This window comes from Pelodiscus sinensis, chromosome 19 (assembly GCF_049634645.1).
Source record: "Pelodiscus sinensis isolate JC-2024 chromosome 19, ASM4963464v1, whole genome shotgun sequence".
Classification (NCBI taxonomy): Eukaryota; Metazoa; Chordata; order Testudines; family Trionychidae; genus Pelodiscus; species Pelodiscus sinensis.
Window position 1 is genome coordinate 21,414,859 of NC_134729.1, and position 24,969 is coordinate 21,439,827.

Genomic DNA, 24,969 nt, shown 5'->3' on the forward strand with positions numbered 1-24,969 from the left:
GGTCTGAATTGCAGAATGAGAAGTGACTGTCTAGGAAAGCGTCCTGCTGAAAGAGAACAAGGGGCCATAGGGCAACACAAGCTAAACATGAGTCAACAGTGTGACGCTGTGGCAAAAAAAGCAAACGTGATTCTGGGAGGCATTCACAGGAGTGTTGTGAGCAAGACACGAGAAGTCATTCTTCCGCTCTGCTCTGCGCTGATGAGGCCTCAGTTGGAGTCTTGTGTCCAGTGCTGGGCACCACATTTCAAGAAAGATGCGGAGAAATTGGAGAAGGTCCAGAGAAGAGCGACACAAATGATGAAAGGTCTAGAAACATGAGCTATGAGGGAAGGCTGAAAGAATTGGGTTTGTTTCGTTTAGAAAAGAGAAGACTGAGAGGGACATGAGAGCAGCTTTCAAGTATCTAAAAGGATGTGTCAGGGAAGAAGGAGAAAAATTGTTCTCCTTGGCCTCTGATGATAGGACAAGAAGCAATAGGCTTAAATTGCAGCAATAGGTTGGACATGAGGAAAAACTTCCTATCAGGATGGGAAGTTGTGGAATCTCCATCCCTGGAGATATTTAAAGGCAGGTTGGACAGACACTTGTCAGGGATGTTCTAGACGGTATTGGGTCCTGCCATGAGGGCAGGGGCCTGGACTCCATGGCCTCTCGAGGTCTCTTCCAGTTCTATGATCTCTGAATTGCTACTACTCTTACTTCTAGCTCCTTCTATTGCGCGGCAGCAGGTGTAGGAACAGAGCGAGGGCTCCACATCAGTGTGGCCGTTAGAGAAGATACTGGCCACACGTGGATTCTTGACCAGCCGAGAGCAAGTGGCTGGGCCCTGCCCACAGGCTGGTAACACGTTCTGCTCTAGCACACGCTGACAGTGGCATTGCTCATTTGGTTATTTGTCAGCTACTAGACTATCAGAAGTGAGCTGGAATCTAGGCAGACACATGCACTCGGCAGCCACAAGAGGATAATGCTGGCTGGCTGGCAATCCCCTTCGTGTGCAGGTGGGGAAGGAAGGAGAGCATAGTGAAATTTCGACCAGCTCGGGGGCTGCTCTGAGCTGCTGAGAGACCTTCCCCCTCAGCCCTTGCCAAAGCCCGTCACAGAGACAGACGGGTTCATGGCCCAGAAAGTTGATGTAACCCAGTGTTTCTCAAAAAGTGCTTTTGCGGAAAAGCGTCCGTGCCAATTTAGATGCTCTTTTCCGAAAATGCTTTTAACGGAAAACTTTTCCATTAAAAGCATTTCTGGAAAATCACGCCGGTTTAGACATAGCCCATGTGTGGTTCACTGTTCCATGCAGTGGCACCTAAACCACAGCAACAGATAAGACCAAGAGACCTCTGCAGCCTGGGCTGAGAGGCAGCTGGTTTTTAGCTCAGAGGGTAGAGGCTGCTATACCGGAGGTCCCAGGTTTAAATCTGCCTGGTGGCAGTTACACTTACAGCCTACACCAGTGTTTCTTAAACTGTGTTCTACGGAGAACAACAGAATTAAAAATGGCCACCCTTAAAGGGGTAGGCACCCTTTTTCTTTTTTTTTTTTGCTCAATAACTTCCCCCCCGACCCTTCCCCCCCACTTTTTTTTTTTTTTTTTTTTGCTCAACAAAAAAATTCTTGGTGTTCCTCATAAGAAAGTTATTGTTTGATGTGCCTCAGTCTTCAAAAGTTTAAGAAACACTGGCCTACACAGAGGTGCAAGCGAGACAGGGGAAGGGATGCAAGCACGCTCGGGCCATTGGGACAGGTCAGACTGGGCCCACAAGTGGGGTGGGGGTGGTGTTTGTGTTTTTCCCCTACCCTCTCTCCTGATCCATTCCATACTGGGGTTTCCCTCCAGCCATACTGGGGTTTCCCTCCATTCCATACTGGGGTTTCCCTTCCCAGACAGGAAAAGCCACTTAGTGTTAACCAATGAGCAGGACGTGAACCATCCTCACCTGAATGCTGACCTCCCAAGACTAAGTAGTGTCAAAGCAGGGAGCACCCTACCACCACAGTCTCCGCTCAGCTCTAGGAGCTGTGACCAGGCCTGGCCTGTGTAGGTTTGGGCAGAAACTGGGGTAGGAGACCCTGCAGGAGCTCCATTCTAGCAGGTGAATTGCCAGCCTTTCACTGAAGAGCCCGCTGGCTTTAGCCTGCCCCACAGTGGTGAAAGTAAAATTTCTGACAGGCACGATCCTGTCACAACCCAGGACCCTGCCGGCTCTTTCAATAGCCCCTGCTGGGTTTTGCTACAGCTCAGCCAGCTTTTGCTGGAGCTGCATGCCCAGGCACCTGCTTCCTTCCAACTCTGCTACCCCATTAAAGTCTGGGCTTTGGGAACCACAGGGGTCCCATGCCAGAACTGTGCTGCTATCAGCCTCCCGCACAAGCCTAGTGAAAAAGAGGCAGCCTACTTGGGCCTGCTTCTGTCTGTAGGAAGAGGTGGCATTTCAGCAGCGGATAAATTAATTATTTCAATTGGTGCGGGAGCAGCTAAAGGGCCCCTCCTCTGGAAAGGTCCCTACTCCAGCAGGGCTGCTCACCAGCTTCTCCCTGTCTGTAGAATGGGCCTGTCATGGCTCCTTCCCCACTCTGGCATGATAAATGCAGAAGTGGGGGCCAGCAAGTGTACCCCAAAGCCTTATCTACCAGGCTTTGGTATAAGACTTCCCCCAAAACCTTAAAAACCTAGATTTTGGGAATAAAACTTCCGCTGCCACCACCCAAATAATAATGAGATTAGAGGAAAGATCATTTGGGAAATCTCACCCCTATTATAAAAAGCAGGACACACAAGTAACCAATGCCAGGTTAATAAAAAGAAAAGAAAGAACTTTTATTATTACAACAATATTCCTGTTGCAAGCATAATGACTAGATGGGAAGGTAACAAATATACTCAGAGATACTCCATGGGCCTAGAACTTAGTTACAAAGAAAAGCCAAAACATCTTTTAAGCAGGGCCAGATCTCAGATCCCGTACCCAACCCTTAAAACAATAAAGCCTAATGAAACTACCTAAACTTTACCCTACTTACAGAAAATGAAGAATGGTGTTTTGAAGGGAGAGAGACATGCTTGTCCCTCTCTGTAGCTGCAGACAACACACACACACACAAAGGAGAAAGGAAAAACCCCAAATTCCTTTGTCCCAGTTTGAAAGTCCCACCTACATTCCTATTGGTCACTCCACCTGGCTAGGTGTAGTTAACTCCTTAATCCCCAGGCTGCTGGCTAACCCTCATAATCATGACAGGGCCTATAAAGACAGGACAACTTCTGCACTTCACACCCCTTTCCCCCTGCTCTGGCTTCCCCCCATCCTAGGACCCCCCCTTCTGAGCTTGGCTCCTCACAGGTCTCTGAGTAACTCGCCTCCCCACAGGCCAGGGCTCTGCCCTTGTCCTGGCCTAAGGCTCATGCAGGGCAGGTGAGGCTGTTTAACCCCAAGACACAATTCACCTGCTTGCTCATTTGCTTCCCCTTAGTAGGCAGGGCACCTCCCTCCCAGCTCTGCCCTGTGGTTTGCTGGGCAGCTCTGGCTGTTGTTATAAACCAGCGGCCCAGCAGGCCAAGGGGATTCTCTTGCTGCATTGTTAGTAGGGCCTGTTTGCGTGGAGGGAGGGGAAGGTGAGCACTTGGGAGCCTCCACAATGTAGCGGAAGGAGCTGAGAGGCTCTGACTGCATCTTCACCTGGTGAAACAGGTAAGCAGCTGGGCTTTGTCCCTGCTTTCTCCTGCCCTGGGGCCTGTGATGTGTTTTCTTGGTGTTGATCCTTGCTGGGGGGGGGGGTAGATGCTGTCGGCTCCCAGCTGCGCTCTCCTGGCTGTGCTGATGTGATGAAAGGCTGGTGCTGGAGCTCAAGCAATTGTTTTACTTTCATAGCCTGGGGTGTGGGGGGCTCTGCCCTAGTGCTAGCTGAGCACTGTGGCACTTGATAAGGGGCCTCTTTAAGCTTCTTGTACCTGTCTCCTGTATTTCTGAGTGCAGTGTTCCTTAAGCTTTTTAAGACCGAGGAACACCAAACAATCTTTTTTTTTTTTTTTTTTTTTTTTTTTTTTTTTTAAAATGAGGAGCACCAAGAATGTTTTTGTTGTGTGCCAAAAAAGTCTGGGTGGGGGGAAGTTGAGACCTAAAAGGTGGCCATTTTGGTTTCTGTTGTTCGTGTGGCACACCTCCGGCTGCCTCGTGGCACACCGGTGTGCCGTGGAACGCAGTTTAAGGAACACTGGCTTAGTGTGTCTTCCTCTCTAGATGCAGCACCATGTCGTCCCATGGCTCCTTCATGGCCCTGGGGCTTGGTTCCCTGCCCGGGTGTAGTACCCCCATGCAAGTACAACCACCTCCCTTCTCCACGCTGCATTTCCTTCCTCCCAAGGGCCGGCCCCTGTCCCCGCTGGGCCAGGAAGATTTCTTTGAGAACTTTGATGGGTATGTGGCTGTTACCTATTTATTGGGGGGGGGAGCTGCACTTCCCTGGAGAGAGTACCCCACTTAGTTAAGGGTTCCTAGTAGCACAGGTCTGCTGCATTCCCTACAGGAGCCAGTTCTAGGCGTGGGTGGGGATTTAGAGCATGCTTCTATTCCCTGCTGCTGTGGCAATTGCAAATAAAGGGGGCAAGTAGCCTGCTGGGAGTTAGACCAAGACCAGTGTTCCCTGCAACCTGAATGCTTGGGGGAGAGCTGCCCAGAAGAGATTTGGGTGCTGCCCAGCTGATTAGCAGAGCACCCATAGCTGGCAGTGGGTGTTTCTATGGTGGTGCACATCTACACATGCCTTGGTGTGCATAATAAAATGTATTCTGCACATGGCTGAAAGAAACATCGGCGGAGACCCCAGCTCACTTTGTACTTGCTTCTGTTGGCCACGGATCTGGCTCTGAGCTAGTTGAAAGTTCCCCTCTAACCTAGCAACCACAGGCTGGTGTCAGCTAGTTCCCAGCAGACCTGGTTTTGCCATATCCTGGCTCTTGGGTAGCCCTTTACCCCAGGACCCAGCAGGTGACTGATGTTCCCAGGCTGAGTTATTACTGGTTTGTGCTGTACTTCCGCCTGGAGACCATGGGGCTGGGGACTGTGCGACTGCCTGGTGAGATGACTTTTGGCCCATCAGGCCAGAGGCCACAGTATATGGGCCAGAAGTGCGGGGGGGGGGGGGGGGAGGGAGTTGTCTGCACTTGCACAGCTGGTCAATGACAGAGCTGGGTGGAGAAACCTGACTTCTAGTGGCTTGGGCATTCCACTGGACTTAATGGCTGCACAGTCTACAGGTAATGGGGGGAATGACCCCACCATGGCACTGAGCCTAGCTCTCTGGCTCCAATCCAGCCTTTCTGGGGTTGCCTTTGGTTCATGAATCCTCAAGGCATTGCCTCCATCGCAGACGCCGCAGGCTGGCCTTGGGTGACCCACTTACAGACAATACCCCGGTACCATCCCACACCGTGGCCTGGGCCACTTCCGGTGGCCCCCGTCTGATGCAAGGCTTGTGCCGATAAGTGCAGGTGCTCGTGTGCACCAGCCATGCGAGCGCATTAACCTTGGGCGGGATCCCGGCTGTCTCCCTCGCAGGAGCTTCTACGACCTGACGGACATTTTTGGGGCCGACTCGTTCGAGTGCGGCGACGCGGTGCCGGACGCACAGCTCGTGCGGCGGATTGTGTCTCAAGTGGAGTTTTACTTGTCCGACGAGAACCTGGCGAAGGACGCCTTTCTGCTGAAGCACGTGCAGAAGAACAAACTGGGCTTCGTCAGCATCAAGCTGCTGACCTCTTTCAAGAAGGTGGGTGGCTCCCTCTTGCCGCTGACATCGTGCTTGTGACTTGGCCGGCGAGTGGGCCGCAGGCGTGGTCCTCCAGCTCAGTGGGATACAAGATTGTCCTAACCAAAATGGTTTCCCGGGATAGGGCAGTTTTGCTAACGGCGCTTGCGTAGCTAGAATTCGTGGGCGGTGTCGACTGAACCGTAGCAGCGCTTTGATTGGATGCCGGGGGAGCGCACGGCTCTGTCATTGTGTGCAATCAGCATGCAGGGCCAGCCCGAGCTATTTTGGTGGCCTGGGTGCACGGCACCACCCCTCCCACCCCCCGGATGCACGGTGCATGTGCAGCCCAGGGCCCGCCCCAGGGGTGCATACGCTGCCCAGCCTGTGCACGGCTGCTGGTGTGCAGCCAGAGGCGGGCCACGCCTGCCCGTGCAGGGCCCCGTGGCCATAGGGGGAAGGGTGCTGCTGGCCGGCACCGCGGGGATGGGGGGAGGGCTGGCACTGGGAGCCGGGCGTGCGGTGCCTGATGGCAGGTATAAGGGACGCCACGCACCCCTTACTGCTGCCATCAGGTACCTCCCATCGGTTGGCGCCCCAGGCAGCTGCCTGGCTCGCCCACCCCTCAGTCTGGCCCTGTCAGCACGCACCTCCTGTCATGCACCCTGCCTTTAAAGGGGGACACACGTAGTAACACCGGGGGGGGAACCTACGCAGTTGGAAACCAGCAAAATCTGGCACCCCTGCATGTGGGCAACAGGCAAACAATGTCTGGCAGGGCCCCCCTTTTCCCCAAACCCTGTGGGGCGGGGGGGAGGGAGGGAAGAATGTTGATTTCAACAAAGTTCCCGGAAGGGTCAAGGGAAATCTTTGGGGGGGGGAGGGAACAAAGTTTCACTGGGGGGGGTGGGGGAACTTGATTTAGAATTGTTAGAATTGTATCTTGTGGGGCGTTTTGTGTTTACTTTAGGACGTGAGTCGTAGTTAAAATCTTGCTTAAAGCTAGGAGAGGCAGCCGCTGCTTAGCACTCATTGCAACACTTTCTCTTCTAAATCCCTGTCTCCGCTGTCTGTGTTGTAACCTCTCCGGTTACATCAGATAGTTTAGAAATAAAACAAATTTTGAAGTGTTGACACTTCCTGCCCGAGGGCAACTTTGGGTTTCAGCCAGCTGTTGGGTGAGACCAGGTAAACATATCACAGGTCTGATCTCGTATTCTTTTGTTGCCCACCGCTGGACTAGAGGGAAGCTACGACTGTGTGTCCTAAAGGCTACAGACCTTGGACTGCAATCAGCCACTTTTTGCTTATAAATCCTGGTGCCTTTGCCAATCACCAGCCAATTATCTCCACCCACCTGTCCCCAGAAACAGCCTCTGCAGCCCAGGGAAGGGAGAGGGTAGGTGGGGCCACTCCATGCTGTCTTCACCTCTGACGCTGTCCAAGCAGCTCCCATTGGCTGAGAACGGACCAATGGTGGCGGCAGCAGCAGCGCTTGCAGGTGCCGGGAAGCCATGCAGCACGTGGAAGGCTCCCTTCCCTCTCCCGTCCTTTCCAGGGGCTGCACCCAGCGGGTGCCTGAGCCCACCCAGCGTTTCCAGGAGCAGCAGGGGGCCTCCCGGCTGCAGCCTGCACCCTACCCTTATGCTGGCTCTGAACTGGTGACCAGGCTCCCTCCCAGAGCCACAGTCCTCACCCCCCCTCTCCTGCACCCAACACCCTCCCCCAGCCTGGAGCCCCTCTTGCACCCGGAGTGTTGGTGTGGAGGGCATGAGGTGTGGACTTTGGGAGCATTTGGGTGTGCAGGGGGGAGGAGGGTGCTGCAATTGGAGGCAAACTCCCTCCCAGAGCTTACACTCCTTGCTCCTGTACCCCAAAATTCTTCCCTAACCTGGAGCCCTCTCCTGCACCTGAATTCCCCTTATGCCCTCCATCTTTACCTCCTCCTGCTCCCCTACTACAGCCAGGTCAAAGTGGGAGGGGTTGGTGTAGGTGTGCTTTGGGGAAGGAGCAGGGTAGATCCTAGACTGCCAGGTTCAAGATCTGTCTTCTAGGAGGAAGGACCAAGCCAATCAATTGCCTGATGGCTCATGGTTACTAATTTGCTCAAGTGTAGCTTGACTTCATCTGGCCCTTCTAGGGGATGCCTGGCTCAACTTCAGCCTGTTGCGCAGCCTGTGTTGCGTCCTGGTCCTTTCGAACACATACGATGTTCTTTGCCAGACCTTGTCCGAAACTGCTGTGCAGCCTTGCTCTGATGGGTAGTGCTTCACCCCAGAGGTGGCTGTGTTTCGGGGTAGACGGACGTGTGGCTTGTGGAAGCCTTTCGAGCACTTTTCATCCTGAGATCTTATGTGGCTGTCCAGAGTTAATTTTTATTATTTGGCAAAGGCTTTCAATAACAGGGGTGTGAAATGTCAGTTGCTGTTGATGGAGTTCTCTACTCGAGCTGTTCTTGTCTTGTGGGAGACTATTGTGTGTGATCGTCTATAGTCAGATCCATTGGCTAGAACACTAAGGCCTGTCCAAACTGCTTCAGATTTGGTCAAACCAGCCTCTGCTGGCCACAACTCCCTGGAAACACATTGTGTGTGGTTTTTTTTTTTTAGGGGGGCGGGGAGGAGTAAGCTTTCCCCTAAGCTTTACCAAGTCAGCCATCCATCTGCGTTCTAATCAAGCGAAGACACCTTACATTGGGGCTGGGGAGTCTACCAAGGGAAGGGGCGGGTTTTTCCTAGTCTGCAACTCACAACTGGTAAGTTTCTGGAAGAGGCGGTTTCCCCAGACAGATTACTGGGCTCCATGCTGGTTTCTGAGCTGTGCTCTTTGAGAGGCTGGACTCTGGTCTAATGGTCCCTTCTGGCTAGACCCCTCTAGGAAACATCAGCTTCCTCTCCCTACCACACACCCTGTCCTTAAACAGCTGTCTGGGAACCTTGGTTCCAGCTTATGAGTTCTTCCGGCTGCAGGGAAGGGGGAGGGGAGGGGGATAGCCTGTGTTAGCCTGCACTTCTGTGAGGGCAGCTGAGGGTGACGAAAAGTTTTTTCCCCTCTTAGGGGGCTCATGGCAGCCTAGTAGGGAAAAGAGGTGAACCAATGGGCTTTGGACCCTCAGACCAAAGTAGAAGGAAAGAGCAACAGAGCAGGTGGAAGGAGGAGGAAATTGTGGTATTAAGAACAATTAAAACACCCAAATGCTCTGCTGTCAGCATAGGCTGTTCCCACCAGCGGTCAGGTTACAGCCCTGGGAACAGTGATGGTGAACATAAGGCTGTACCCTGTGGGCAACCTGTGTGCTTCAGCTGAGAAGTATGGGGTCTTCCCCCCTCCCCGTCCTCGACACACATGCCCTGTTTCCATGACGGGTGTGACCACCGGGGTTTGCTGCCTCCCACAAGGAGTGGCTGTGACTAACCAGCTTTCAGGAGATGCTTGACTAACCGGGTGGGATTCTGGCCGAGGTTGCCTGCAGTAGCAGGGGTTTGGCTGTGCCCTCGGAGGGCCCTTCCAGTAACACGGGGGTCTGGGGCCACGTCCCGTGGAGCAGCCTGCGCTCGAATGGCTCTGTCTGAATAACCAAGGGCCAGGTGGCGTGTTGGACAGCGTCCGTGCATGTTCCTCCTGCACAATGTTCGGGGCAGGCGGCTCCCCTCCCGCAGGGCCTCGCTTTCAGGGGTTTGGAATGGGGCAGTTTCCAGACGCTCCTCCTAGAGCGACGTTTTTATTCGTGTCTTCTGCGGGTGCTTCCTCCCGGATCCGTTTCCCACTGCCTGGGCTGAGGGGGATCCTGCCTGGGGCTGGGAACAGGACTCTGCCTATAGGGGAGGGGAAGGGGTACACGGGGAGCCATGCCTCACATGGACTGTACCAGAGTTGCTGGGGCAGAGGGCTCTATGGTATGTGCTAGTACAGGAGTGGGGAACCTATGGCCCTGGTGCCAGATCCTCCCCCCTCCCCCCCCATGCCTGGATCTGGTCTCAAGACTCAGAGCTTCCCCACCAGCACTGGTGCTCTAGCCCTGTGTCCATTCTCTCTCCCCGCCTCCCATTAACTCCCCCCTGCAGGGCTGAAGCACCAGCACCCTACTTCTGCCAAGATCCACACCCCCAGCCAGCTCCTGCCCTGGCCTCACACTCCAATCTTGCTTCCTGACAGCCCCTCCCCCACACCGAGCCACTCATTTTTGCCCCACCCCAGAGCTGGGGGGGGACGACCCCCCCACAGTATCTACTAGCCTGAGCCCCGCTAGGCTCTGAGGGGAATGTGGGGGGTGTCTTTCTGCTCAGTCGGGGGTTTGAAGTTTTATTCTTTCTCACTTCTGTGCAGCCCCTAACTTTTTTCCTGTGGGTCAGCGACCCCCAACCCCCAAAAAGTTTCCCACTGTGCTAGTACGTGCCGAGGGGGCGGTCTGACTATCAGGACAGCAGGAGACTACGGCTTCCCTTCTCTCTTGCGCCCAGGTGAAATACCTAACCCGTGACTGGAGGGTCACTCTCCATGCCCTGCAGTTCTCGGAGCTGCTGGAGGTGAACGAAGAAGGGACGAAGGTGCGGCGGAAAATCCCCATCCCGGAGTCTCTCCTGAGCATCCCGCCGAGCAAGCTGCTGCTAGCCTGGAACCTCCTCCCCCTGGAGCAAGGTGCATCTCCACTTCTCCAGAAGAGCTTCATCGAGACGATCACCAAAATGTTCAGCCCTTTCGGTGCCATCACTTCCATCCGCATCCTGCGGCCCGGCAAGAAGCTGCCTTCTGACATGAAGAAGTATTCCGCCCGCTACCCGGAGCTGCTGACCAAGTGCTGCGCCTTGGTGGAGTACGAAAGTCTGGAGAGCGCGAGGAAGGCGTACGAGGAGCTGAGCCGTGGTCAGGGCCCTCCCGCTGGGGAGACCATCAAGGTGATCCGCCTTTCCGGGAAGGGCTCCAAAAAGAAGAGCGGAGCTGAGCGGGACGATGCTGACGAAGGGGAGCTGGTGGACAAGGTAGCCAGGAAGCATCCGGGGTCGGAGAGGCTGGATGGCACCGCGGGAGACTCTCTCTTCTGCAGCTCTTCGGAGTCGGACGGCACGTCGGCTTCCCCTCCTGTGCTCATGCAGAAGTATCTCTCTGCTCCGGCGTGGTCCACCAGCAGCCTCTACAGCCTGGGCGTGAGCGTCAAACCCTGCTTCTTCAGCAGCCCGCACTCCGGCCCTCTTCTCTCCAGCAAAAGCTTGGCTCAACCCCACGGCCCTTCGCCCTTGGTGGCCAAGCCAGGGAACAGCAGCTCCTTCTCCAGCCCGGACACGAGTCCCGAGTTCCGAAGGCTGTCCGACTTCCGCTGGGACGGTGGGATTGGCTCCGGCAGCTCATGGGTCCAGAGGCGCCGGGTAGCTGCCCAAAGCCAGCCTCCAGAAACCCAAATTCTACCCTGCAGCTCTCTGGCTCCAAGAAAGATGCCTGATTCCTTGAGCCTTCGGCTTGGGGTGATGCGCCTGCCCCATGGGCCAGATGGTACCAAAGGGTTCTACAACAGCATTGGGAGAGGAAAGCTGGTCCTAAGACACTAGTGTGTCTCATCCTCCTTTTTGTTTTTTCTTTTCTTCTCTCAAGTAAAGTAACCACTTTCCAGGGTCACTGGGATACCTAACCATGTAAATGCAGTCCTGCAGGAAGCTGGGGTCTGAAGTTGGGAACGTAGGGGTTCACAAGGATGTCCAGTTGACAGTCGGCTTGGGAGGTGAGATGCTGTGGAAGAGGATGGACCGCACGGCCACAATCTCTCTCGCTGGGGTGGCCGCGTCTGTCCACGCGCTGTCTAGTATCTAGACTTTAAGCTGAGCCGTGCCGCGGAGACGTTGTAGCTCATGGCTTGAATTCCCAAGCTACCGGTCACCACATCATGGCGGTTGCGTCTCAGCCTGCACCTCCCACCAGCAAGACTCATGGACGCGTTCCTCTTTCTGATCCAGTAACGTCGCTTTCAGTGCTCCGAACAATGCATTGCCTGGGGGAGTAGAGACCCGGTCAGGTGGTGGCTGCATCTGCCAGGCTGGTGTTACAGATGTAAATAGGCAGCTTTGGAAGGGAGGGTTAGTGGTGCACAGGAGAGGTTGTACAGAAGGAATGTTAAAAGGATCAATAAAGAGACAAAGCATTCCAGGCACCTGCTTGTACCATGGTTGTTTTCCTTCTCGCATCTTTCTTGGGTGCTCTGCAGGCTGCAAAAATATCTCCCCCTTTGAAAACTTTCTGCTTTCAAAATCAGTCTCCTAATAAAAGGAAGGCTCCCTTAATCCTGCACTTGGCTGTTTCCCTGCCTCCTGGCAGCTATAAAACTCAAGTACTCCTACTCCAAAGGATAGACACCTGTCCCGCAGACATGGAGAATGTTCCCTAGTGGTACGGGTTCTAGGACTCAACTAGCCATTCTGTTCCCTGCAGGGTGGGATCAGGGCAGTTTGCTTTGCCAGTAGCTGCCACTGTCATTCTGTGGTCCTACAATAAGTTTTCCCCTTACAAATTTTTGGGGCAGAGCATCCCTTCCCCTTCCCCTCCCCCCCAAAAACAGGTGGTCTACAAAGCAGCTTTTGATTGTTTCAGTAAAGAGGGTTATGGCCTTTCCCAGAATGCGTGTGGCTGTGGACCCTGCTTCTCGGGCAGCCCAGAATGTGGCCTTAGTAAGACTAAAAAATCTGCAAAGGAAAACATGGGAGGGGACCCTGTGTTGGATGTTTCTGATAGAATACTAGGACTGGAAGGGACTAAGATTCTGAGGTTCTTTATGGGGCTAGATAACTACTTAGCCAGTGGCCAGGGAGTCTGAAATCCCTAGGCTGTAAAAGGCTTTCTGCAGCCTGGCCTGTGTAAAACATCACTTGAGCTGAGTGGCTGAGGGCTCTGAAGTTCACACCCAGTGCATGGGCAGTGGGTGAAGGGAGGGCTGGGGGAGGCAAAGCCCCAACCCTGCCCCCCTGTTTCCTCGAACGCAGGAGCCAAGAGGCCCTCCCAAGGAGGTGAATGAAGGGTCAGAGGTGTGGAGGGCAGGCGCTTGGAAGCAACGCTCTGCCCCTAGTTTGCCTACAGTAGGCATTTGGGGAGGGGGGGGGGGGGAGTGTGAGCAGGGCCAGACTGGCGGTTTGGGAAGGCAAAGCCTTCTCCTGCCTATGCTACCTGCTACCCATGCCCCAGCCTACTCCACCCTGGGTCTGGCTGCAGAAGGAATACTGCTGTCAGTCTGACTGCTGCCACGCAGAGGTGGATTACCTGCATCAACAGAGAACCCCCTTCACTGCTTGTGCTACAGAGGCAGAGCCTACCTAGCACGTGTTACTGGGCAACAACAATGGGGTTTCCCTCTGGAGCCATATTGCTAGTGATTAATGTAATGACAGCTCTGGATGGGGTTGCCTGTGGGGGCTGAACCAGGCCAGCCTAGATGAGTTTCCATTACTTACACTAAGGCTACGTCTACACTGGCATGGTTTTCCAGAAATGCTTTTAAAGGAAAAGTTTTCTGTTAAAAGCATTTTTGGAAGAGAGCATCTAGACTGGCAGGGATGCTTTTGCAGAAAAGTGTCCATGCCAATCTAGACACGCTTTTGTGCAAAAAAGCCCTGATTGCCATTTTAGCTATCGGGGCTTTTTTGCGCAAAACAGCACTGTGCTGTCTAAGCTGGCCCTCTTGTGCAAATAATTTGCGCAAGAGGGCTTTTGCCTGAACGGGAGCAGCACAGTATTTCTGCAGGAACACTGATGATCTTACATGAGATCGTCAGTGTTCTTGCAGAAATTCAAGCGGCCAGTGTAGACAGCTGGCAAGCCTTTCCGCAAAAGCAGATGATTTTGCAGAAAAACGTGCCAGTCTAGACACAGCCTAAAAGTACTAATTCAGTAGCTCTCAACCACTTCAGACATTTGGGAGTCTGGTTTGCCTTGTATACCCTTGAGTTTTACCTCATTTAAAAATAGTAGCTGTGAACATTCCCCCTTCCCTTTCCATCAAGGTGTGGAATATTTTTTCCTCTGTGCACTGAGGCATGTGAGACTGTGCGCCACCAGTAGAAACAAAACCCCAGTTAGGGGCACTCTAATTAGCTGCCTGGCATTTGAATCCCTCTGGAGCAGCTGCACAAGCACTCCACTTACAGGAAACACTGATGGTGAGTGCTCAAGCAATTTGTCTAGAGGGGGTGCTGAAAGCTGTCAATCCCATATGTGAAGGAAACTACTTCAACAGAGGGGTGCTGTTGTATCCCTAGTTCTAGCCACTGTGACTGTCTCCTGCTGACTCCAGTGGTGTGAGTGAGGCTCTGGGCTGCTTAGACAGGGCGCTCCTGGTCCTGGAGCGCTAATAGTCCAAACAAGACCAATAAAGGAAGTATTAATAAAAACCTGTTCTAGAGCGCGCACAATGCCATTGAATGAAGGCGTTTACATAGCCCCAGCCAGCGTGCATGGCACACATGTGACTATGGAAACAATTGCTGATTTTTTTTTATTTTTACCAAAAACCTAATTAGAGATGTTTTGGTGGGGAGAAAAATCCCTGCAATTGCAGGGTGCAAGCCCTGCCACTTGGAAATAACTTTCCAATCTCAAAATGCTTTTGCAAACTCTTTTTTTGGGAGGAGCTCTATGGCAAAGCAGGCTAGTAATTGGACTTGGTGTATTTGATATGCATCATACAAAGGGACCGATTTAAGGGGCAGCTGGAGCAGAATGGTTAAGAAGCAGAGGCTACCCGAAACGTAATGTTGGGAACAGGTTTAAAAATGATTTTTATTGCATTACACAGTTTTATTTGGCATTGTTCAGCACCTCGCCAGAGTTGCAGGTGCTTGTAAAGCAAAGCTGGATAACTTACATCGGGCTATATAAATAACCTTTGCATAAATGCTTGCCGACTGATCCCATCTTTCATACAACTCCCCCAGCTTAATTGATTCCTCCATTCAACCAATCTCTCTCTCTTAACTCTTGCCTTGGGGGAAAGCTGGGGCACTAGATGTTATATTTTGGGTTGGGTTGGGGCAAAGGAGTAGCAGTGATGAGTACAGGAATCTAGGCCCCCTGCCACTTAAGTCGGGTGGGGGGGGATGTTGGCTTGTGCAGATTGCAGCTGTGATGGCGTCGCATGGAGACGCCCGGAGGTGCAGGGTCTTACATTGCTCAGGGTTTTGTGGCTCAAAGCGGATGCCCTCGGTTCCACCGAGATACCACGCGGGAGTCCACGTTGTCTTTTGAGCAGCAACGTAGCCAGGTCTCTGCACGCAGCCGCATTGTAGGAAGGAAGGAACCTCGTCTGCTCTGTGGGCCGGCTTGTCCTCTAGCCTGTCTGCAACCGGGGCTAGAGCCAGATGCTTTGGAGGAAAGTGCAAGCAACGTCCCCGGTTGTGGCCTGGTTCCTTCATGCTGAGGATGGCCCATTGACCCAGGCCCTGACCCCTCCCTTAGGGAAGGAGCAGTTGGCCCAGGGTGAGGCTGTGTCCCCCGCCTGCTCTACCTACAAAGGTGAGGGCCTGGGTGCGGCCTGTCCAAGTGACAGAGCCAGGGAACAATTGGTTGCTGTGGTCCATGCCCTGGTTGCCATGGCAGCCCCAAGAGCCTGAACTAACCCCATTGTGTGCATGGGCAGCGAAGTCAGGAAGGACAAAGAGCCTCGGTCACGCCCACACTGCTGCAGAGAGGCCTTTGTGCTTGTCCTTTGCACCGGGCCATCACCACACGCAGGCCCTCGGTGGACATTCTGTTGCATCCCAGCTAGCAAAGAAACGGGGCAAACTGAGGCAGAGGCACCTGCTGCCCCTTGGAGTCTTTCTGCCAGCTCCTTCCTTTTTCTTCTTTCCCTGGGCCCCCATCTTCTCAGCTAGCCCCGTGCAGGGCCGAGCGGGGAGGGAGGAATGTCCCTTCTCCTCTGCACACACCAGGCACCACTGCCTGGCCCAGCATCAAGGCGCTGGGGCTTGTGGTGTGCCCCGGGCCCATGAGTCACCTCGTTAGACCAGTTGCCTCCTCAATTATGGGGCATGTGGGTGCAAGGGAGCAGACCCTAGGGGTGGGCCCAGAGGAGCTGTTGGGAGCTAATTAACACTCTAAACAGAGAGGGATGTAGGGGTGGGCTATGCCATCTCTGCCTTGCTCCTTGAAACATCACTCAAAGGAAGCCTTATCCTAGTTACAGAGTCCAGTCATCATGCATTCTGGGACCTTGCTGGTACTCCATTCCCGTGGCCCCCCCCGATCAGCTTCCTAGATCCACGCTCCCGCGCCTGGCCTACGGCTGGCAGTCTACTGCCATGCACTCCTGGCTGGGCAGGAGCACAGAGTTCTGCTGCTCATGTTCCCCCGGGAGGCCTCGTTTTCCACTGCCCTGCACCTTGGATGGTCAAAGAGGGGGGTGTCTAAAGTGTCTGAGCAGCACTTGACACCCCCACTTTGCAGGCACCCACAGCTGGAAGAGACCGCCCCTTTGTACTGCCAGTGTGTGTTGAAATTGGCTTCCTCTGAAGAAGGAAAAGGAATTAATTTCCCCGGGGGACTTTCTGTCCCTTCCGCCCCAAAAGGCAGTTGTGATAAGAGTCTGGATTAGTCAGGCACACCCACCCCTCTAGATTTGAAGAGACCCGCAACTCATCGCCTAACCGTAGCCTTTCCAAATAGCTGGGAATGAGGAATGACCGAGCCCGCGAGGTTGACTGACCCTCCGCGTGCTCTTGCAGACCCATGTCCCTTTCTCCGCTCCTTGCAGGGTGTGGGACACTCTTAGAACCGCCTCTTAAATGCGGGCACAGATTGGCTTTCCGGACAGATCACTTTTAATAGAATAATAGGAGGACGGCCCTTTCTGCTCAGGCAACCACATAGCCCCGTTTTACTTCCCTACAGTCACTCTGAAAGCACCCGTCAGACGTCAGGCACGGGGCGTTCCTGCCTGTCCGAGGCGCTGCTGTCCCGGGTCGAGGCGGGTTTATTTTTGCTGTCTGTCTGCTTTCCTTTCTTCGCTGTGGCGGCGCTGGTCTTCTTTTTGCCGTGGGGCTCTTGCCTGGGGCCCTGGAGTGACACGTCGGTTTGGGGAGGCCCCAGATCCCACTTGGGCTCCTCGCTGAAGGTTTCGAGGTCATAGAAATAATCCAGGCTTGCCACTGTGGTGAGGATCTCTGGCACGCTGTAGTCGAAGGACAGCAGCTCATCGGGCAGATTGAGCGACCGTACGTCACTGGGGGAGTCTTCGCCCGGGAAGCCGTCATCTTTGCTTTTGCTCTCGCTGGATGTTGGCGGGGTGCCGAGGGCGTCTCTGGCGACCTCTGTGTCCGAGTTGGCTGGAGAGCAATCGAAGAGCTTCATTGCATCTTCCAGCAGAACCTTCTCCGGCAGCTCGAAGGGCTCCTCTGTGTCCGGCCCTTTGCTGCCTTCCGCTCGGACGTTGTCTTGCCAAGGGCGTGTCGCTGCCTCCGCCGTCGCCTGTGTGTTTGCAACACGGGGACTAGAGAGAGGGGTTTGGTCTGCAGTGCAAATGTCTGGGAGCTGGGTATTGACTGGAAGGGGCTGGCTGACATGATTTTCTTTGAGGTCTCCCCCTTCCACCCGGAAGCCATCAAACCCTTGGAATCCGGGGCCGTGAGGACTTAGCCTGCCCTTAAGATGGCTGTAGTTGCTCATCTGGAGGGCCTGCTCGCTCTGGCAGAGTGCAGGCAGCGTTATAAGGAGCTGGGGCAGTTTGTTGTCATTGTTCTCAACCAGCCTTTCTTCTTGGGGCTGAGGCATCTCAATAAAGGGAGAGTCGTGGAGTGGGTTGGGGACCAAATTCACTTGCTCTGTCCCACTGGCAGGGCTCTCCTGCTTGAAATAAGGCATGATGTATTGGAGGTTGCTGGGGATGTGGGGGTAAGGCGGGTAGGGAACTGTCTGGATAGGACTCTTGAGGTATCTCGGGGGGTCCAGAAGATACGTGTTTGGCGACGTTGATCCACCGGTGAGTTTATAAACCGACGGCTGCACAAAACTGGTGGTTGCCCATTCTATGCGGTAAATCCGGGGATCAAAGAAGCACCCACAGGGCGCCATCTGGAAACCTGGGCAACAGAGAGGAAAATGGTCGTGAGTGGGGACCCCAGAGCCCACAAGCAAAGACGTCCTCTGGGAGCGTGTGACTCACCCCCAGCCAAGAGCCACTACAGGGCCAGATCCTCAGCGGGTGTAAATCGGTGCGTAGCTCTGATGACTTCGTGTGGGCTGTGTCAGTGTCAGCACTGAGGGTCTGGCATGAAGGAGCTGGTTCTAGGCGTGCGAGTTGCACGTGGAGTACACGTCTGGTCAGGAACTGGTGCATGTGGAAAAACTTGCACTGATCTGGGGCTTGGGGCAAACACAAGTCTGGAGTCCAGGCGCAATTCTCATGGAATCGCTGGGCCAAGGTCAGCAGGGAGCCTACTGTGGTGTAAGTTACATGTTCGCTGTGGGCGGAGCACAGTGCAGACATGGCTGGCCAGCACGGGGTGTGTCTGTGCTAGGAAGATGACATGGGCATAGCTAGATTGTCATATCTGTATCTCTATCTGTGTAGACACAACCTACAGTGGTGGAAGGGGTATTTTCATAGATGAAGGAACACTGCCACCCTGACACACAACCTAACTTACAAGTGTTAACCAATCCACAGTGTAACTTGCAATGATTTACCATTCACATGGTGAGTGTCAGCATGGCTGTGTATGTGTGCATGCATGAGTGTGTGCATAGATGAGTGAGCACTTGTGTGCCTGTGAGTGTATGCATGAGTGTGTGCATGTGCGTGTATGCATGAATGTGTATGTGTAAGCATGTGTGCATGCAAGAGTGTGCGTGCATGCACGTGCATATGTACAAGTGTGTGCATTTGTGCATGAGTGTGCATGTGTGCACGTGTGTATGCGTGAATAAGTGTGCACGTGTGCATGCATGAGTATGTGCATATGTGTGTGCATGAGTGTATGTGTGCATGCAAAATGAGGCCAACAGGAGAGCGTAAGGGAAAGCAGACCTTCTCACAGGATGCTTTGCACCCTTTGTTGTCTGTAACAGATGAGATTTGCAAGGGAGTTAGGTGCCTGCGACAGGCTGCGCACCACCAGCCCCTGAAGGGGATGAGGTGGCTAGAGGGGCCAGTTAAGTGCCTAGGCTGCACCTGCGGCAGGAGCCAGGGAGCAATGAGGCTGGGGTGTGTGCACGGCTGAAGGCAGAATGGGGCCGCAGGGAGGAGAGTTGCAGTCATTCTCCCTGAGGTGAGGGAGAGACGGGAGCTAGGCCTGGAGGGAAGGACGAGTCCGGAGGATGGGGGAGACAGAGTCTTATAGAAACACTCTAGGAAGCTGCCCAGGGAAACAGCAGCAAGGTGTGAGGCTGTGCAGCCCTGAGCTGGGGGGGTACGGTCCCCGGGCTGCAGCCCAGAGAGGAGGGGGCAGGCTGGGGGGGAACGCTGGAGTGAGCATCTGCAGGAAGAGGCATCAGACTGGCAGAGCTCATCCTCGGTGGCCACAAGGAGGCGCCCCGCTGTGAGTAGAGTACCCGGACGGTGCCCAGCTCTTAGGAAAATTCCACCCTTAGGCCACGTCCATACGAGCATGAAGATCAATGCTGCGGCATTCGATTCAGTGGGCCTAGTAAATACCCGCTAAACTGAACGCGGTGGGTGCCCCCGTCGGCCCAGATAAGCCTCGATTGGCAAGGCCCGCTCGTTGCACACAATGGAATTAAGGTCTGTCCACTCCGGCTTCGCCATTAACGTCACTGGAGTGGCGTGTCTTAATTCAAACTTCCCAGTAAGTGCAGACGTGCCCTTAGGGTTCCCAACCTTTTCGAGCATATGGCCCCCTTTTCTGTCTGGTACAATTTTACGAACCCCCCGGCAAGGGGAACGGTGGGAAGCGGGGGCCAGCACGTCCCTTGGCCTGTGCTGCTTCCTCAGCTCCCACCCCCTCCATCCCCTGCCCATCCACGGAGGACACGCCAAGGGGGCTCTCGTGGCCAAAGGTGGCTCCTGACCCAGCACTGCGCTTGGCTGGGCACAGAGCCGTGGGGGAGGGGAAAGAAAAGAAAAGATGAAGGAGGTAACGTAGTGACAGATGATGTGGGGAAAGCTGAAGTACTCAATGCTTTCTTTGCCTCTGTATTCACGGATAAGGTTGGCTCCCGGACTAATGCTCACAGTGACGCAAGATGGGATGAAGATGGACAGCCCGTGGTGGGTACAGAACAGGTTAGGAACTATTTAGAAAAGCTAAACGTACACAAATCCATGGGTCTGGACTTAATGCATCTGAGGGTACTGAGGGATTTGGCAAATGTCATTGAGGAGCCTTTGGCCATTATCTTTGAAAAGTCGTGGAGGTCTGGAGAAATCCCGGATGACTGGAAAAAGGCAAATGTAGTGCCCATCTTCTAAAAAGGGAAGAAGGACAATCCAAGAAACTATAGGCCGGTCAGTCTTACCTCGGTTTCTGGAAAAATCATGGAAGGGATCCTTAAGGCATCCATTTTGAGGCACTTGGAAGAGAGGAAAGTGATTAGGAATAGTCAGCATGGATTCACAAAGGGCAAGTCGTGCCTGACCCATCTGATTAGCTTCTATGATGAGGATGGCTCCGTGGACGTGGGAAAGTCAGTGGATGTGATATACCTTGATTTTAGCAAGGCTTTTGATACGGTCTCCCACAATATTCTTGCCAGCAAGTTAAGGGAATGTGGATTGGATAAATGGACAGTAAGATGGCTAGAAGGCCGGGCCCAGCGGGTAGTGATCATCAGCTCAATGTCAGGATGGCGGTCGGTTTCTAGCGGAGTGCCCCAAGGTTCGGTTCTAGGACCGGTTTTGTTCAATATCTTTATTAATGACCTGGATGAGGGGATGGATTGCACCCCCAGCAAGTTTGCGGATGACACTAAGCTGGGGGAGAGGTAGATATGCTTGAGGGCAGAGGTAGGGTCCAGAGTGACTTAGACAAATTGCAGGATTGGGCCACAAGGAATCTGATGAGGTTCAACAAGGACAAGTACAGAGTCCTGCACTTGGGACGGAAGAATCCCAAGCATTGTTACATGCTGGGGACCAGCCAGCTAAGTAGCAGTTCTGCAGAAAAGGACCTGGGATTTACAGTGGATGAGAAGCTGGATATGAGTCAACAGGATGCCCTTGTAGCCAAGATTGCTAATGGCATACTAGGTTGCATTAAGAGGAGCATTGCCAGCAGACCCAGAGATGTCATTCTTCCCCTTTATTCGGCTCTGGTGAGGCCACATCTGGAGCATTGTGTCCAGTTCTGGGCCCCCCACTACAGAAAGGATGTGGATGCATTGGAGAGGGTCCAGCGGAGGGCAACCAAAATGATTAGGGGGCTGGAGCATATGACTTATGAGGAGAGGCTGAGGGAGTTGGGTCTGTTTAGTCTGCAGAACAGAAGAGTGAGGGGGGATTTGAGAGCAGCCTTCAACTTCCTGAAGGGAGGTTCCCAAGAGGATGGAGAGAGGCTGCTCACAGTGGTGAGGGATGGCAGAACGAGGAGCAATGGGCTCAAGTTGTGGTGGGAGAGGTCCAGGTTGGATATTAGGAAAAACTATTTCCCTAGGAGGGTGGTGAAGCGCTGGGATGGGTTCCCTAGGGAAGTAGTGGAGTCTCCATCCCTAGAGGTGTTTAAGTCTCGGCTTGACAAAGCCCTGGCTGGGTTGATTTAGTTGGGACTGGTCCTGCCTAGAGCAGGGGGCTGGACTTGATGGCCTTCTGAGGTCTCTTCCAGCTCTGTTTCTATGAAAAGAGAAAAGCAAGGAGCGAGAGGGCTGGAGCGTAAATTGCGGCATAGCTGGCGGCGGGAGCATAGATGGTGCCTCCTGGGGTATCAAGATCCCATCCCAAGGGCGGGAGGCATCGGCGTGCGGTTGGTCACAAACAGTGAGCCCCGGGTGAGAGTCACCTGATAGAATCATAGAATAATCATAGAATCATAGAATAATAGGACTGGAAGGGACCTCGAGAGGTCATCGAGTCCAGCCCCCCGCCCTCAAGGCAGGATCAAGCTCCGTCTACACCATCCCTGACAGATGTCTATCTAACCTGTTCTTAAATATCTCCAGAGAGGGAGATTCCACCACCTCCCTTGGCAATTTATTCCAATATTTGACCACCCTGACAGTTAGGAATTTTTTCCTAATGTCCAATCTAAACCTCCCCTGCTGCACTTTAAGCCCATTACTCCTTGTCCTGTCCTCAGAAACCAAGAGGAACAAATTTTCGCCTTCCTCCTTGTGACACCCTTTTAGATATTTGAAAACCGCTATCATGTCCCCCCTTAATCTTCTTTTTTCCAAACTAAACAAGCCCAGTTCATGAAGCCTGGCTTCATAGGTCATGTTCTCTAAACCTTTAATCATTCTTGTCGCTCTAAAAAGTCCTAGTCCCATAGTAGGCCTGATCCTTACTTTTCCTTTCCTTTCCTTTCCTCAACTTTCTGTGGACCCGCTACAGTACCATCTAGGGATGTGAAGGAGTAGCACTATCGACTATTCAGTCATCCTCCCCACTCTTAAAGGGACGGAGAGGAGCTGGCGTGCAGAGACACCGGCTCATTCTCTGGTCCCCCGCTGGCTCTCAGACAACCCTCACGCTGCCACTCTGCATTTTTAAGCGGCAGCCGCTGGTCCTGCTTCTCTGCTTCAGTACAAGAGCCCTCCTACCCCCTCCACTGCTGCCACTCTGCATTGTAAAGGGACAAACTCGTCTTTGCACGACGACTCCTCTCTGTCCCTTTAAGAATGCAGAGCAGCAGCCGGGAGTTGTGCCCTGAGCTGAAAGGGGGTGCTCTAAGCGCCCTTCTTATCGACTAGTCGAATAGTTGATGGAAATTCCATCGACTATTCGACTAGTAAATTAATCGATACATAACATCCCTAGTACCATCACAGACCCCCAGGGGTCCACTGACCCCAGGTTGGGAACCACTGCCTGAGGGCTTATCTTCACTGCTGCAGAGATCTGTGCTGCAGTGGTTGATCTTCTGGCATTTGATTTAGCGGGTCTAGTAAAGACAGGGCACCCCTGTTGATCGCGATCCTCCTTGCAGTCATGAGGAATAAAGGAAGTCGACGGGAGGGAGCATTTCTCCTGTTGACCTCCTGCTGTGGGGACGGCGCCGAAACTCGGCTTAAGGATTCTGGTGGTGTTATTTACGTGGCTGGAATTGCGTCTTTTAAGCCAACGTTCATCTGTTGTGTAGACCTGCCCTTAATTCTTATTGGTCTCTACATCTTGTGTCCTAAGCATACCTGCAGGGGGTACTGTGAAAACATCTTTCTCTTGACTTGGGGGATGGTACAGGTTGGACGGTCCTGAAATACGAACACAGAAAAGTCTCAGCGTCTCCAGTATGAAATGATGCTTAATTTGATGGACATTTTGAAAGGGTCTGAATTATTAACTTCAGAGGATGAAGGAAACCTGGGAGAAAATGGAAAGGAGTAGGAGAGAACCCAGCGGTATATTTCCTGAAGAAAATACATAAGAACATAAGAACAGCAGTACTGGGTCAGACCAAAGGTCCATCTAGCCCAGTAGCCTGTCTGACAGTGGCCAGCACAGGTGCCCCGGAGGGGGTGGACCGACAACAATGATCAAGCAATTTGTCTCGTGCCTTCTATCTCCAGCCTCTGACTAACAGAGGCCAAGGACACCATTCCTACCCCCTGGCTAATAGCCTTTTATGGACCTAACCTCCATGAATTTATCTAGCTTCTCTTTAGACTCTGTTATAGTTCTAACCTTCACAGCCTCCTCTGGCAAGGAGTTCCACAGGTTGACTATGCGCTGTGTGAAGAAGAACTTTCTCTTGTTAGTTTTAAACCTGCTACCCATTCATTTCATTTGGTGTCCTCTAGTCCTTATATTATGGGAACTAATGTATAACTTTTCTTTATTCACCCTCTCCACACCACTCACGATTTTATATACTCTATCCTATCCCCCCTAAGTATCCTTTTTTCTAAACTGAAAAGTCCAAGTCGCTTTAGCCTCTTTTCATATGGGACCCGTTCCAAACCCCTCATCATTTTAGTTGCCTTTTTCTGAACCCTTTCCAAGGCCAAAATATCTTTTTTGAGGTGAATACCCAGAACTGATAAATCAGGGGATGGGAGGGAGAGTTTAAAAGAGGAATAGACAGCAGAACAGAGAACTATTTATCTTACCGACTGATGCAGGGTTATCTGGAAGGACAAATGTTTGAAGTGGCCTGGCTGGCTGGCTCTCGGCTTGATCTAAGGGTCTGGGCCCATAGGCATCATGTTGCTGGTAGAACAGTTTTGGTTGCTGCATAGTTGCTGTGTCAGTTTAAAGGACAGTCAGGTACGGGACTGCTCGTGACATGTATCTAGGAGAATTAGCTCCAGTGTTGCCAAGGCTGAGAAGTTCTGTTTTGATGGTTACTCAGCAAAGAATTCCAGGTAACAAATGAGGTTCTAAGTCCCCTAAAAGTGCTGGGATAGGTGACGCCAAAGGTAAGGGCTGTCTGAGTTTTAGGGCAGGACGTTTAAAAAACAAAACAGACCGTAAAAGTTTGATCCTGGGGTGGCCTTGTCTGGGGAGAGGGGTGTTGTAGGGGAGTTGAGTGGTGTTGCAATGCGATGGTGCCTTATCTTTAATGGGGTGGGTGCAAAGCGCTCTCCCTTGCAGCTCAGCGTACAATAAACAACAATTGCTTCTTCATTGAATCGTTTAGCTAGTTTGTCAGGCACGGATCTGCTCCAGGTCCTCTTGCAGGCTCAGCGAATGGCACGTGCGACTCCCACACGCCTTCTCTCTAGCTCTCGCTCAGCTGGCTCCGGCACAAGCTCCGGTACAAGCCTGCATTTCCCCATGGAACGTTCCCGGGGGTGGGGGGATGCAGGGCACCAAAGAGGCTGATGGGTACTAATGATCCCTCAGGTGCTCCGAGAGTTCATCTCTAGGGGTGGGAGAGTAACCCTTGTAGATCTGTTTCTGCCCCACCACACATTGGGGGTGCAATTGTGGGGGCACAGGACTTCAAGGGGGAACATTTTTAAACACTTAGCAAAATTGATTTTTTTACTCCTAAAATAGGCACCTAACCCCCCTAAGCCTAAATGAACCATAAGACTGAACCATGCCAGGAACTCCCAAAAGGCTGTAAGAAGGAAGCCCCTGGGGTACAGTTTTTAAGGGTTTTTTTGTGTGTGTTCACATCCATAGGAGCCTGTTGCGGTGGG

The 24,969-nt window shown here is 53.1% G+C and overlaps 2 protein-coding genes across 2 annotated transcripts; one reads left to right on the plus strand and one right to left on the minus strand.

Annotated features, from left to right (window-relative positions):
• Nucleotides 1-3,533: 3,533 nt before the first annotated feature.
• On the plus strand, nucleotides 3,534-11,887 carry LOC102446136 (la-related protein 6-like). Its single transcript, XM_006127283.4, has 4 exons — nucleotides 3,534-3,692; nucleotides 4,242-4,418; nucleotides 5,559-5,769; nucleotides 10,209-11,887. Exons 2-4 carry the CDS (start codon nucleotides 4,252-4,254, stop codon nucleotides 11,289-11,291), a joined length of 1,461 nt encoding a protein of 486 aa, XP_006127345.2. The 5' UTR covers nucleotides 3,534-3,692; nucleotides 4,242-4,251; the 3' UTR covers nucleotides 11,292-11,887.
• Nucleotides 11,888-16,626: 4,739 nt separating this feature from the next.
• Nucleotides 16,627-24,130, minus strand: PRR22 (proline rich 22). The gene is made up of 4 exons (XM_075903395.1): nucleotides 23,932-24,130; nucleotides 23,014-23,076; nucleotides 20,191-20,244; nucleotides 16,627-17,795 (listed from the first exon to the last, which is right to left on the minus strand). Exons 1-4 carry the CDS (start codon nucleotides 24,056-24,058, stop codon nucleotides 16,627-16,629), a joined length of 1,413 nt encoding a protein of 470 aa, XP_075759510.1. The 5' UTR covers nucleotides 24,059-24,130.
• Nucleotides 24,131-24,969: the final 839 nt, after the last annotated feature.

Excerpts from the sequence above, each read along its gene's own strand:
- PRR22 (XM_075903395.1), bottom strand. The coding sequence starts at position 24,058 with ATGCAGCAACCAAAACTGTTCTACCAGCAACATGATGCCTATGGGCCC. Across the intron at positions 23,077-23,931 it reads AGATAACCCTGCATCAGTCG|GACCGTCCAACCTGTACCAT; the intron begins GTAAGATAAATA and ends TTCGTATTTCAG. Across the intron at positions 17,796-20,190 it reads TGATTTTTCCAGAAACCGAG|GTTTCCAGATGGCGCCCTGT; the intron begins GTAAGACTGACC and ends TCTGTTGCCCAG.
- LOC102446136 (XM_006127283.4), top strand. The coding sequence starts at position 4,252 with ATGTCGTCCCATGGCTCCTTCATGGCCCTGGGGCTTGGTTCCCTGCCC. Across the intron at positions 4,419-5,558 it reads TTCTTTGAGAACTTTGATGG|GAGCTTCTACGACCTGACGG; the intron begins GTATGTGGCTGT and ends TCTCCCTCGCAG. Across the intron at positions 5,770-10,208 it reads TGCTGACCTCTTTCAAGAAG|GTGAAATACCTAACCCGTGA; the intron begins GTGGGTGGCTCC and ends TCTTGCGCCCAG.